This window comes from Dendropsophus ebraccatus, chromosome 6 (genome assembly GCF_027789765.1).
Source record: "Dendropsophus ebraccatus isolate aDenEbr1 chromosome 6, aDenEbr1.pat, whole genome shotgun sequence".
Classification (NCBI taxonomy): Eukaryota; Metazoa; Chordata; class Amphibia; order Anura; family Hylidae; genus Dendropsophus; species Dendropsophus ebraccatus.
The window spans coordinates 28,301,869-28,317,503 of record NC_091459.1 but is presented as its reverse complement, the minus strand read 5'-3'; the positions used below and the strand labels follow the sequence as shown (position 1 = coordinate 28,317,503).

The 15,635-nt window shown below is 42.7% G+C and overlaps 1 protein-coding gene across 2 annotated transcripts in view; it reads right to left on the bottom strand.

Annotated features, from left to right (window-relative positions):
* ANKRD6 (ankyrin repeat domain 6) overlaps positions 1 to 15,635 on the bottom strand; it is a 116,226-nt gene that overhangs the window by 27,936 nt on the left and 72,655 nt on the right. For both annotated transcript variants that reach the window (XM_069973573.1, XM_069973574.1), the window contains exon 3: positions 4,027 to 4,125. In XM_069973573.1, the coding sequence (XP_069829674.1) occupies positions 4,027 to 4,125 (99 nt within the window). The remainder of the gene's footprint in view (positions 1 to 4,026; positions 4,126 to 15,635) is intronic.

Genomic DNA, 15,635 nt, shown 5'->3' with positions numbered 1-15,635 from the left:
TGAGCTTAATATGGCACATGGTATATTACTGTAGGTCAAACGGCTATTTCTCTCTCATCACATACATCATCATAAAAATATATTTGGGGAAAAGTAAATTTTTTGCAGACAACCTCTTTAATGCCACCTTCGTTTTTGCATTGGCATTGTTTTCAGCTTGAAAGAATGTTGTTTTTTTAATACAGTTTTTGTAGTGTTTCCAAGATAGTGTTTTAGTGCCTTAATGTTTTAATTTTTTTATTTTTTTGCGTCATGTCATTTTTTGCACAAGTAATGCAAGACAAGTGCAGAATCACTGCAAATAATGCAACACGTGATTTAAAAAAAAAAAAAAAAAAAACAGGCTACAAAAACCTATTGATGTCTATAGGAAAAAGCCCCACAAATGGGTAAGAAAATACCACAGCTAAGGCATGCAGAGTTAGAAAAAAAACTGCAACTGAGCCAAACAAATGCACCTCAAGGGAGAAAAAAAAACACCTAAATAAAAAAAGCATTGCAGCTATAGTGTTTCATATAATTATACTGACTTCCAACTAAGATCTGGCCACAGTCATTTCCTCAATAACGGCAACGTGTTTTTTTTTTTTTCAGGATGTGTAGAACATTGTTTAGTGTTGTATCTGTAATCTATGAACGTCCAATAGGTATGGAGATTTCATAAGTTTGGTTGTAGACTGATGGCCTTTGTTCTGTGCAGATAATTTTTAAACACACTGTCATCACAGGAAGGATATTAGTAAAAGTACAGAGCTGTCTACCTGGAAGAGACCTTCACAGACTGACATTTCAGCACCAGTTCAAGGCAAAACTGGAAGTAGGCTCTTTGGGGCTTGACTAATCTACAGCCGGAATTGTACCACAGGATACAACGGCAAAATTATAAAGTGGGACTTGGCAAAATTTAGCAAAAATAGCTAAAGTTGTAAACATCTGCTTGAATACCCTTCGGAAACGGCAGATTTGGTGAATACAGTACAGATATACAACTGATAGTAAATAATGGTATTTTACATACAGAAAAAAAAACTGTGCCAAAAAACTGGTGCATTTGACTTTTTACAAGTCTTTGACATTGCTTCGAAAGTCTGGAAAAGAAGCATGGTTTGCAATGCAACTCTTTGTGCCAAAAATGTGATATATCGGATGGATTCTTGAGAAACAGAAAGATTTAGGGCCGCATGTATCATCCGGCGAATGGATGATTTTCGGCGGAAAGTGCCGATTTGCGTCTTTTTTTAAGCAAAAATGGCGGATTTGCGAATAAAATATTCGCAAATCGGCACTTTCCGCCGAGTACGCCAGGGGGCGGAAAGGGGGCAGAAAAGGGGCGGAGAGTGGGCGGAACGGAGGGCGCGGACTCAGAGTCCGCGCGATTTATCATCCGTTCCGCCAAAATGTACGCCGAAAACCTATTCCAGTCCTCAGCTGGCGTAGGTTTTCGGCGGTGCGCAACGGCGCGCACGGGATTTATGTAGAGGCGGTCCGCCTCTACATAAATCTCCGTAGCGCCGGAGCTGCGGGGGCATTTTTACGTCCGGCGTAAAAAACGCCGGACTTAATAAATGCCTCCCTTAGTATATCTGGGCCTAAGCGTTAAAAGGGAAACTGTCACCAAGACAATGCTTTCTAATCTATCATCATCATGTTATAGAGCGGAAAGAATCGAGAAGATTGATATATATCATTGTGGAAAAAGATTCAGTATAACTTGTAACTGGCTGATTGAAACCCCTGATTATTCTGTGATAAGGAGTCCAGTGGGCGGGGTCACTCAATGGACTGGACTCTTTAGCATGGAAACATCAGAGATTTCAATCAATTAATTACAAGTTATACTGAATCTTTTCCCATAAAGATATATATCTATCCGCTCAGCTCCTTTTGGTCTATAACATAATGCCAATAGCTGCGGTGGCATTTTCACGGTGAGGGGTAGGGATGGTCCGAACCCTCTGAGGTTCAGGTTCGTATAAACCCGAATGCTCGGCACAGGATTCCCGCTGTCTGCCCGCTCCGTGGAGCGGGTGGATACAGCGGGAGGACCGCCTGGAAAACTGGGATACAGCCTATGGCTATGGCTGTATCCCAGTTTTCCAGGTGGTCCTCCCGCTGGATCCGCCCGCTGCACGGAGCGGGCAGACAGCGGGAATCATTACCGAGAGTTCGGGTTCGTACCAACCCGAACCGAACTCGATTCGGACCATCCCTAGTGAGGGGTTCTGTTTAAATTCTGCGTATACAGCTTCTTAAAAATGTTTATGCAGACCAATATGGAACCAAAAACATTACTCCACTTTTGAACCAAAATTCTTATTCCATTATGGAATGGTAGAAGGGGCTGAAAACTTGCTCTGTTCTGTTACTTAGTAATATATACAGTGAGAGGACTGTCCTTATAAAGATAATACTGACTTAATATGCCCTATAAGGTTCATAAATGTTCCTTCCTCCTTTCACCAGTCCATGGCACTGACTGGCACACTGCAATAATATAAAGAGGTCAATATATAAAAAGTCTCTAATAGGTAAAGTCAGTAAAGTCTCTCTATACATAGGTACACACTGCAGTTTGTAAAGTCAGCCACTTTTCTGTATTCCTCCCCCTATATCTCTGCCTGGCATTTGTTGGCATGAGGCTCCTCTTCCTGGCAATACAAGGAGGAAAAGCTGGCTCTGGGAAGTTGGAAAGGGAAGATAGCTATGGCAGACTTGATCTGCTGCCTGTTCATGCACTTTAGAAAAAATAAAAAAGATATTTCTCCACTTTTGACTCCTGGTAAATCCAAGTGAGTTGACATAAATGAAGTTAACGGTTCTATAAGGCTGAAGGCATATAATAGAGGATTTAACATTGATAATAAGCTTTCATTCTCCCTTCCTTGCACAAATGACCTCTACACAGGTCACAGAGCATGTCTAGAAAACTATCCTATTAAATCCAGTGAACTATGTCCAGAGATTGGCTTCCTATGTCCAACTAGCTGCTGTTAAGCAAATCTCTGAACTGCTGTTAACAGGGCAGAGATGTAGTTCACATAAGATGGCCGCCACATACTCCGATACAGAAAAAAAAATCATTAAATATTTATAGATTAGAAAGAATAATCTCAAATTCGCTAGTACAAATAGGGTCAATTATGTCCAGGACTTGTTTTACTCTCCTCCCCTACACCCCCCTCCCCTTCACCTATTTGGGGGGGGGGGGGAATCATTAATAACAGGTTGTCCTACTGAATTTAGAAGATTTTCGTCAACATGTCTCATTTTTATGCCCAGCTTTACACATTGCTTTAAAGTATTGAAGTACTTGTCTTTTTTATCCTAGTGATTCTTTCACAAGGCCAAAGTATTTAAATTCTGAATGTTACTGGCATTACAGTTTCACTGTGTTACTAAAGTTACCATAATTTGGGAATGGAAGTTTAAAGAGGAACTATTAGCAGGTTAGAGAAATCTAACCTGTGATATCACCTCATAGGGCCCAGGGATGCTGAGGAGGAAGGTATATGTGTTACCTTCCTCTTCGGCACCGGCCTGCCCTTTTAGTCGGAGTAATCTTCGCTCCGGTGCACTGTTAGGAGCACTGCCGCATCATCTGGCCTGCCCCCTCCATTGATTATTATTAGAAGGAGTGGGACGATGATGCAGCAGTGCTCCTTACAGTGCTCCGTATTGACGATACAATATTTTAATCTTCTGTATTGCAGGGGGCAACCCATCAATATCCCGCAATGTAAGGGAACAGTAAGAGCCGCAGAGGGAGCCGGCTGTGTCTAACCACTTAAATAATATAGAAGAATGAAAGTGGAAAAACTTAATCAGATACAAGGATACAAATGACAGGACTGCAGTGTACATTTCCAACCTTATTCTATTACCACTACATGTTATAACAGAACATATAAATAGAAATATAACTGGATGGAATGCTGTGGGGATTTTTCCCCCAAAAAATATTAAAAGTCAGCAGTAAAACAAGCTTTTACTTTTAAACTAACATTAGTAAAGATGTTTTTTACTTACATCATCCTGAATGTCCAACTCACAGCCGGCTTTTAACAGGATCTGTACCACATTAAGGTGTCCTTTATTGGCTGCAAGATGTAAGGGGGTGCGTCCATGCTGCACAAACAAAACGAGTACAATGATGAATGTGAGAAGACCGCCTATATGGAAAGCATTTCCCTGCAAGTTGCTGGGATATTAAATAAAAAAAAAACATATAGACAATTAACATTAACAGATTTAGGTCTAAATATGCATTGAATACCCTCACATAAAACCGGCCTACTTGGGTTTCCAGTGTGTGGCCATATTTTTGATCGGCTCCAATCCCCCTGGACCCAGACCCTCTCATATCATCTCCCTCACTCCCCAGGAAATCACAGGGGTACTAGTAGCCCTCCCGAGACAAAGTCTGTGTCTCAGAGTCCAGCCCAACCCTTGGACACCTTCAGTGTTTTCTGGCCGCAGCTGTACCTCAGCATTTGCTCAGCGACATATTGTCTTCAGCCACAGCTGCAATTCCTAAGGATCCCGATAAGTCCCCCTATTTATTATGAAATACTGCAGCTGGGTGGGGAAGACGGGGTCATGTCTGGGGGAGCGGGGCGGGGGTTAAGGTTGGGTGAACAACCCGGGGCCCAGGCTACACTTAATACATCCCTCCTTTAGAACACTTTGGCATCTCCTCACTTCCTGTGTTGTATCCTAATCTTATGTATACAGGAGACCTCCCCATGCTCTCTACAGGAGACATAGGGGGAGATTTATCAAACATGGTGTAAAGTGAAACTGGCTCAGTTGCCCCTAGCAACCAATCAGATTCCACCTTTCATTTTCCATAGAATCTGTGAGGAATGAAAGGTGGAATCTGATTGGTTGCTAGGGGCAACTGAGCCAGTTTCACTTTACACCATGTTTGATAAATCTCCCCCATAGTGCCATATCAGAGCACCCTGCAACTCTTTGCATAGACTACTCATCCACCTTCCACCAGAGGGCAGTAGATTCTCATACAAACTACATATCTTTAGTTCTAAACCTCTTGTTACGTTCTTAGAGGCCTACCAAAATGCCTCCATCTACATAACACTAACAAGAGTACTATCAAAGTGAAATACTGTTCCAATGTTAAATCTCATTCCCATCTCATTTTACCGAAAATAACCACACTGCCACTCATGGGACACCTGTCACAGACAAATTTATCACTCTGAGAAAACTGAGAAACTCTAAATTAAAAGACTGAAAAAAACAATAAGAATCAGGAAAAAAAATCAAGGGTTTGCAGGCACAGCAAACCTCTTCTCCAAATATGACCATAATTCCTGGAACGCTGCCAGATAACACAACTTTGCCACCTCGCTCTTCCCATGCCCACCCTGACGGGGTAGATCTGCAAGCTACCTCTGCCACCAGGCAATTAATGTCACTGCTTGGCGAAAGACTCGATTTCATTCACACGCCCCCTTACACTCAAATTACCAATGGCGTAAATTAACACCAATGCACAAAAGCTGAACAACCTGGAGACCAGACTGAAAGAGGCTTGATCGTCCCTTGGCACAGTCCATAAAAAAACTTTAGCTCAGGTAGACGTCATCAAGACCAACTTGACAACCTACAAATAGGAGAAGAAGAAACCACTTTCGATTCTTTTTTTTTGCATCCCGGAGGCGATCAAGAAAGAAGAACTCATCCACTTCAGCTTCACTGACATTTCAAAGGTGTTCAGTCTTTTCCTGGAATTTCCCTCACTCATGACAGAATGAATCCACAGGACTAGCCTGGAAAGAGAAGACCATCCAGCATGCACCTGGCAAGTCATTGACCGTTTTATCCGGAGGCCTTGTCTGGGTTATTTTTTAATGACCTGGACAAGGCCTCAATATGTTCCACTGCAAGTAGTTTTGCCTATATGTCAGTATAGGACTCTTAGGGTACCATTACACTGAACGATAATCGGCCGAATTGTAATAAATACAACGATTAGCCGATGATCGTTGTCATCGTTGATATAAGTTAGAACCTATAATTGTCGGGCGCTGACCGTGCATCGCTACGTGTAATAGCGGTGCGCGGCCGGCGACTGACGATATACTTTACCTATCCATGTTCCAGGGCTGCTCCTGCGGTCCGCTTCTGACATCTGACAAGCCACTCAGCCAATCACAGGCCGGGACCACCGCGGCCTGTGATTGGCTGAGTGGCTTGTCAGATGACAGGTCACTCGGAAGCTAGAGCGCGCGGGACCCAGGGAGAAGCGGACCTCAGGGGCAGCCCTGGAGCGTGGATAGGTAATGTATATTGTATAAGCAAGGGCTGCAAGGACATCGGTAACAATGTCCTTGCAGCCCTTGTTAAACGATTATCGAGCCGTGTAATAGGCCCAGTAAACGAGCGCCGATCTAGCAGATCGGCACTCGTTTACAGGTATTATTGGGCCCCCATCGGCCAGTGTAATACCACCCTTAGACATTCACGTGATACATTTACAAGGACTTCCCAGACTCTTTTGGTACTTATATTGAGGGTTAAATGCTACTGCTCTACCTCACCCCTTAAATCCCCCAGACACAAGAGTATTATTATATTTTTGTTTCCTTCTTAGAGCTCTAGATCTGACCCTGCACTTGAAGGTGCACATCGCTTTCCTTGGAAACATGATAACCCCCCCCACACACACACCCCGAAGGCTCTCTGGCTTATTGAATGCCTCAAGGCTTCCTATGCCACCTTCATCCGGAAAGCAGTGGAAGTCACAGTCAATATCCTAAAGGTCATCTGTTTGGATGCAGAAAAGGCCCTTGGCAAAATTTGTTGGCCATTTTTATATGTCACCCTTTCTGAACGTAATTTTGGACATACGTCCCTATCTTTTATATGTCCTAAAATGCAAAAACACTGCAATTATAGATCTGTTTTGACAGACTGTAAGTTGCGTTGTATTGACAAATACATTAAAACACTAGAACGCTATCACAATTTGGAAATGTCTCCCCATACTTTCATAAGATGCTAATTAAAACATTTTTATCTACTAGAAACACTCCCTATATATACTTACCCTCAGAGGAGGAAAGAAATTAATTACTTACACGGGACCATTATTTGGGGCGATAAAAAATCCAAAATCTCCTATACAATTCTGCAACAAACAAAATTCCACAACGGCCTTACTTTGCCAGCTGTCTGCTCCTTGAATTTGTCCGTGCATTTTTGCATTATATATGATTGTCTCCAATATATTGAGATCCACACGGATATAACTTTAGACTGACACATGGCCTCCGCCCTTTTACTTCCTAATCTACTCCATAAACCCCAACACAATGCCCTCCTGGGTTAAAGACAACCCCCTCCTAATATCCATGAGGAAGTTGTGGAACAAATTTTAGATTACTGCAAACTTCCTACCATCCTCCTCTCTGTTTATCACTCTGATAGGAAACCTGGAGTTTCAAAATGGCCACCCCATAACTATGTTCATTTGTTGGTCCAAAAGGGGGCCTCTGCCGGTAAATAAACTTCATCAACATGACCAAAAAACGACCCGTCACCCTCCAAGAACTCAAAGACACCTATCCCTGCATTTTTCCCCCCCTTCTTTGCTTATAAGCTCTTAGCTACATCACAAGGCCCTAAAATTGCCCACTTGCTCCAGAGATCAGATATCCTATGTTACTTCTGTCCCTTCCTAGACTATATAACAGTGAGGACGGGTCTCATGTTGGACCCAAATTGTCCCAGACATAGATGTCTCTGACTTTTCTACTTTATCGCTGCACCACCACAGTCCACATTACAGGTACTGAACTCCCCACAAACAATACAAAGATTGCCCATTTTTTTCTCCTAAAGCACTACCAGAAGCAAGCACATACTAATGGGCAACTCCCTCTTCCTTTCCTTAATCTCATATTGTATGTCTAAGCTTGTCTCAGTTTGAAACCAAAAATAGTTCCAGAAATTGTACTAAACCCGAGTGTGCGTCATTTGATTACTGATGGCTGAAGAAGTTGGATGCCGACCTGGAGTCCTAGAAAACATATGGCGGTATCCATGTTTTCCAAGAATGTATGATCAGGTTTGGAACCCAAGTGTGCTCAAGGTTTGCTCATCTCTAATCATTATTAATCTTCAATTCCAGAACTGAACCCACAGTCCCTACCTACCTGGATGATTTGCCCAAGACAGGTTCTTTTCCCTACAGTCCCTACAGTACTAAAGTCCTGTCCAGAAGAAAAACAGTCACAGCCGGCACTGGTGTGAGCCGTGACGAAGTGCGCTTGCGCACAAAACGGTCCGTCGCTTGATGTGCACCATATGTTCGTCCTCCCTCCCTTGTTTGTACTGTCGGATTGAATTCCTGTATTTATGGCTACAATAAAGCAAGAAGATTAGCATCTGGTGAGTGCCGCGGTTTTCTATCCTTCTACATTTGTTGGACCCTACAGTACTAAGTTCACAAGCAGTCAGGGCAGGCGTAGTCGAAACCTGACAGCCACGTCAAACAACAAATAACAATCTGAGAGAACAGATCAAAAACAAAGGAGGAGAGCAAGACAAGCACAGAATCAGGTCAGGGGAGCAGACAGGTGAGTAAGAAATCGTTCCTCATGGTCTTTCAACATGTTCTCAAATCATTGCTGGTCGTTCACTGAAAAATCACAAATTGCTTTGTCTTAACAGTATTTGCCAGATTCACCCTAGTCTGTGAGATGGCCTTAAGCGATCATTATAAACATTTTCGAACAATTTCTCTCTTCGTCTAAAAGCTGATCGGCATAAAAACAAAATCGTTGCTGCAAAATTAAACGATCGATTGGGCGGTTTATCGCTCTGTGTAAATGGACCATTAAAATGCTCATCACTGATAATTAACCCATGTAAATGGACCCTAACAAATCAAGGGGGGCAGACTGCTGGGGACCTACACCGTGTAAACAACAGGGGTCACATAAATCCCCACTGGTTGGAGTGGCGGGTCATGAACAAGTGCCATTCATTTACTAATTCAGCTTTTGGCTATCTTTGATGGCTCTTAAGCAGGAGTAGGGAACCTTGGCTCTCCAGCTGTTGCAAAACTACAACTCCCATCATGCCTGGACAGCCAAAGCTAAAGCTTTGGCTGTCCAGGCTTGATGGAAGTTGTAGTTTTGCAACAGCTGGAGGGCCAAGGTTCCCTACCCCGGCTATAAAGAGAGCCAATGGCCATCACTCAGACTTTGGGGTCCTCAACTTCAAGATGGCAGTAGGCCCCGCGGCAAAAATTTACGTCTTTCTGCTTGTGCGCACCGCATGTGCCTGATGGGTGGGAGAAGGTATAGCCCCCTTTTGTACCACATTTACAGAGCAGGCATAAATCATGGCGAAAATGGAGTTAGCATAGACTTCTGAGGCAGATGCACATATGCTGGTCATGATAAGTTCCTCCTTTGTCTCTTAATGCAGCTAAACAGACCACAACACCATGCAGCCTCAGGATTTCATAGTTTTCTTATTTCCTTGGTAACCACTATTTTTCCCCCCAGTTCTTGACCTGCTTTACACCCTCACAGTATACAAACCTGCATGCCTTCTGGTATAATAACAAGAGGCTGGGGTTACAGCGCACACAATACTACACACTGGTAAGATATAGTTGCTGATGAATGCTACAGAATGAGTGAATAGCAAAGGGATATTTCCTCAGGGTAGCAAATACACAATAAAACTGACGTCTCAATCTTACCTAGATATAGCTTTCTTTATTACTACTAATTAACCCCTTAGTGACCAAGCTTACTTTAGCCTCAAGGCCTATTGTTCAAATCTGACCTGTCTCAATTTACTTGCTAATAAGTTTGTAATGCTTCAACTTTGAGGAGAAGTTCGTCCATTTTTATTTTTGGGCAGTTGGATGCGCAGTCAATCCATCAGCAGGGAAGGCAATCAGTGACTGCAGCAGTGTCCCGCCCCAGTGACTGATTGGCTAAGCGGGCAGTCATACAACGTCGGCTGGAAGAAGATCCTGGAGCGGCGATCCAACCAGCTAAGGGACCAGCTCATTAAAGGGGTACTCAGGAGAAAAAAAACTTTTCATAATAACTGGCGAAAGTTAGAAAGTTATTTGCAAACTACTTTGTAATAATTTGCAACCTCTCCAATAGTTATTAGCTGCTGTGTGTCCTGCAGGAAGTGGTGTCTTTTCAGTCCAGTCCAGTGCTTTCTGTTGCCACCTCTGTCTGTGGCAGGAGAGGTTTTCTATGGGGATTTGCTTCTGTTAAGAACAGTTCCCGTCACAGACAGAGGTGGCAGCAGAAAGCACTGTGTCAGAAGAGAAAAAAAAGCAGCAGCTAAGTACAGTTAAAGGGGTACTCCAGGCAGGAGGGCTTTTTTTTGCTATGGCTGGGGAGGAGGTGGATGAAGGCACTCCTCGCCTGCGGTGCTTGGCCACTTCCTGGTCTGTGACGCAACTTGAGACGTAATGTTTGCAGCCTGCTTAGCCATTTAGTCCCGGCTCTGCCGATGAATGGCTGAGCAGGCTGGAAACGTCACATCTCAAGCCGCGTCACAGACCAGGAAATAGCAGTGCACTGCAGACCGGAGCAGCACTATGTGGGTCCAGGCGCTGAAGCTGGAGAGGTAAATGGGTGTCGTGGCCTTCATCTACCCCCTCCCTGGCCATTGCGAAAAAAGTCTTCCTGCCCAGAGTATCCCTTTAACTTCCAATTTTTTATAATAGACATAATTTCAAATCAGTATATATTTCTAACACTAGTAGATTTAAAGAAAATATATATAAAATAAAAAATAATTATTTCTCCGGAGTATCCCTTTAACCTTTTCAGTGGTTCTTAGGAATGCAAAGAGGAGGTGAAATTTAAAAAGTTCAACTTTTTGCAAATTTTCTAATTTAACCCATTTTTTTCTGTAATACAGGAGGTATTAAAGGAAAACTGTGGGCAAAGGTAAAAATTCAGGGAGGTTAGTAAGTGGTCGGAGCACAATAATGATGTGAAACTCAGGAGATTTGCTTATTCCAACATGTTTAAATGGTTTTTAGTTCATTACAGAATTTCAGCTAGGGAGAGACAGCACTCTGCTAGGTGCTTCATCATGCAGGTTAAGGGCAATTAACTTAGGCTAATTATTTTATAAATTATTGCTAATCATATTATCAGCTATGCATGCTTAGCAGGGGACAATGCTTTGTTATGCAACAAATCGGTCAGTATAAGGCCACTGTGTGAGCTTTTGGTGCTGTGTGACAGGAGAGCTGACCATGCAATGCGAGCAAACCCAGGATTCTCTGCTACTGAATGTAGACACGCATCAGCTGTACACATGCTTAGTAAAGGATGACACCTAGTGGCCATATGTCTAACATTAATTTAAACATTAAATCTTAAAACTTAAAGTGCACCAGTCATGATTTTTTTTTTTTTATTATAAATTGACAGGGGTTGTGATCGCAAGCAGTTTTGCAATTTAAGTTTAATATGTGTAACTCAATGTTATACATATGGCCACTCTATGTCTTCCTTCCTGTCAACCTGTGGTCCAGGTTCCCTCTGTACCAATATATAATTGACCTAAGTTATTTGCAAACACACCAAAACAAAACAGCTCACCGCAATGGCATCGCCATTGCGGTGAGCTGTTGCATTTTTTTGTGTTTTTGTGTGTTTGCAACTTCAGCCATAGCAACTTGCTCCTGCCTAGTGTGAATGGTGTTCTAGGAGAGCTGACCAAATTTGTCTTTTTTGTTATTGCCCTCAGTTGATATACAACCTGCATGACTTTAAAGTACACCTATAACTTTGAAGAACTACATGCCTGATATAGACTCTTTGAGGTCTAAACACGGCTTTGTACTGAGACATGGAATAAAGATTTATTGCACTAGTTTGGATGCTGTGGATCTTATGTCTTTACAACTTGTCAAAAGTTTTTAAAGTGACAGTGTCCACTTAAGACAAGACATTTTTATTGCATGGCAAAGGGTTTACTTTCTTTTAGATAAATACTTTAGAGAGACTTTACAGGGAGCAGAAGAGAGCTGAACCCTTCTGTTCTGTGGTGCTCACTTACGGCAATTACTTGTCTCTGAGGTAAGCCTTTCGAGTAATGCAGGGGTTGGATGCATATCCTGATCATCGTGTGCAGGCGAAGTCCAATGGCTGCAGTATTGGTGGCATCCAGCCCCTTTAGAACCCGATGATCAGAATATGCACCAATATCCTCCACGTCTTGGAAGAGTTGGGCTCCTATTAGACTAAGCATTTTTTTAGGATTAACGATAAACGATCACAAGACTATTTATCGTTATCCAGAAATCGGTCACCATATTACGCAGAACGATAGCCGTTAGTGGCGATCGCTACTATGGTCGTTTTACTCCATCTGATTCCGTCAATAGAAGGAACGCTGTGGAATTACACTGAACGGTTAGTGAACAAATTCGGAATTACAGCGAACAATTGTTGAATTACACTGAACAATTAATGATGATTTTAGGGTCAGATCAAAGTCAACGGTTAACGACACACAAACAATTTTTCGATTGTTGCCTGCAATTGCAAAGGATGATTAGCGTTTAAATTCGAACGTTATAACGTTTTTCTGCACAATAATAGTCGCATATAATAGCGCCCATACTTCCAAGACGTGAAAGCTGAAAAGCAGAAGGCTTTCACCGTCTTCTGCTCCCCAGACAAACCCCTTTAACCCCTTTAGGGCCATGCAAATTTTCATTTTTGCTCTTTTGTTTTTTCCTCCTTGCGTTTAAAAGGCTGTAGCACTTCCTTTTCTTCACCTACAGGCCCATACGAACCCTTATTTTTTGCCCACTAATTGTACTTTGCAATGACAGACTTAATTTTTCCATAAAATACGCTACGATACCGGGAAAAAAATATTTGTGCAGTGAAATTGAAAATAAAACGCAATTTTTTTTTATTTTTAACACAGTAATTAGAAGTCCCCTGGGGGACTTCTATATACACAGCATTGATCTCCCATTAAGATCAATGCTGCCTATATTACAGAGCACTGATCCATTAGATCTGTTGGTCTGGTCTGCTGCAGACCAGATCAGCAGAATACCGAGCCGGGATCATCATCATTCATCATTACGCTGAGGGGTGGTAAGTTAAACAGATCGCCCCTCCGCATCGCACGCGCGGGAGGGGGGGCAATCCGCCCACTAGACCACCGTGGAGGGGGATTAAGAGCAATTTAGATGCAGCTGTCAGCCATGACAGCTGCATCTAAACGGCTCATTAGCGGGTGCGGCGATCGGACCGCGCCCGCTAATAGCTCCGGTCCCAGGCTATTAATAGCACCCGGGATCGCGGCGGTTCAGGGCGGGGTCGCCGCACTGGTGGTGGTTAAAGAAGATGGATGCAGCCCTAAGGCTGCCTGCAAAACATGGATACAGCCATAGGCCATAGGCTGTGTCCATGTTTTCAAGATCTCCCTCGGGCTGCATCCAACTTCTTCAGCCACCGGTAATCAAATGCCAAATGCTTGAGTTTAGATGAACCCAACCATGCTTGAGGTTCGCTCCTCTCTAATCAGCACCTAGCTCCCCCATAGGCAGAAATATAAAGTTTTTTACTTACTCTTTCATACACAAGCATTGCTGTGTTGGTTAAAGATTAGGATCACTGATCTATATATGACCTTTTGCCGAGTGTCAAATAATTGACATAACCACAGCAAGGTGCATTTCCTGTTCACAGCACCTGGAAAGGATCCAGGCCTAGGTTTCAGGTAACGCAATGACAATTAGGATCGTATTGTCTCTAGGCAACAGAGGAAAGGTAGACTGTCAGATGACTCAAGGCCAGGAGCAGTTTATCATGTAGATATGTGCTCGGACAGGTTTCTTAGCGAAAGGGCATTTATTATCCAAAAGACTCCGTTTACAAACTGATTTACAAAAATATCAAAACACACAAACCACAAAACAACATCCCGCATAATGAACAGACAGGCTTAATGAATAAAAATGGAATAATAATAGTAATATGCAATATTATATAATTATTATTATATATTATATAATATTATGCATATACTTGCATGCACAGCTCTATACCGGTCAGGCCACAGCATCTCCACAGGGTGAGGGGCCATTCACACATCCGTAAATAACTGCGGACCTGACCTCAAAACTCCCAGCATCAAATCAACTGGTGTCAGAAAGTTATATAGATTTGTAATTTACGTCTATTTAAAAATCTCAAGTCTTCCCATGCTTATCAGCTGCTGTATGTCCTGCAGGAAGTGTTGTTTACTTTTCAGTCTGACGCAGTGCTCTCTGCTGACATCTCTGTCTGAGACAGGAACTGTCCAGAGCAGGAGCAAATTCCCATAGAAAACCTTTCATGCTCTAAACACTTCCTGTCTCGGACAGAGGTGGCAGCAGAGAGCACTGTGTCAGACTGCAAAGGAAACAGCATTTCTTGCAGGACATACAGCAGCTGATAAGTATGGAAAGACTTGAGAGTTTTAAATAAAAGTAAATTACAAATCTATATAACTTTCTGACACCAGTTGATTTCGAAGAAAAAGCTTTTCGCTGGACAGCCCCTTAAAGCTGGGAGCACAGACAGGGACAAACTTTTATATGGGCACACATAAGGGGTTTAGCTACTATATTAGGGCACAGATGAGGGACTTTCTACTATATGAGGACACAGAGGGGGGATTTCCATTATATGGGGGCCTAGGTACTATATGAAAGCTCAAACTGGGACTTATTGGCCAAAAATGGAATTACATTGGGGCACAAGGTGGGCACTGTTACTGTGTGGAGCAATACAGATAGGCAGTTTTTTATAGAGGTGCGAAGATATAGATTCTGTGAAGATAAGTCATTATCAGAAGGTCTTTATGATAGCTGGGCCAGATGGAGAAGAAATGGAAAGGTAACAGCTCCTATGAGAGAAGATATCACCTGCAAGTCACTGGATGCAACTGCACTGTAATCACTTATATGGTGTTTAAAGCCTTTGTAAAATCTACCTCTACATGGATTAGTGTATGGGTCAGATACTGGTGTTTGTATACACTGATTTTACTGAATAATGGGATAGGGGTATAAGTCACAATGTGGTGGTAATGGTAGTCGTCAAGGTGTGCTTATACACTGGCATTATTGGTAATATTGGTCTTGGTATACTGGTAATAATATTTTAACATCAACTAAAGCATATATATACTGTATATACATATATATACGTTGAACAAATAATGGACCTTCAGGGCTGATGTTTGTACTGTTCCTTAAAGCTTTTGAAGCACGAATTGCAGCGACGAGGAGCCTTTACACAACCATCAGCTCATCTTTTTTACATTATCGCCATTTATTAAAGGGCTGTCCTCTCAGAAAGTCCTAGTATACCCTGAGAACTTCATACGCCTCCACCAGTGTTTCTTTTTTTTCCCCACTTGAAGAGGTGCAGAGAGCAGCCTCTTATGACCACAGGTGTAATGTTGCCCGCAGCCGCCATAATAGTTTGGCTAAGCCGGAAGTCAATGGCTACTAGCTCTGTTAATCAGAATGCAGTAACTATAAGCGCTTATCAGGGGCACGTATCAGGTGGACTAGACGCAACACTTGTCGGCCGAGTGTGCCC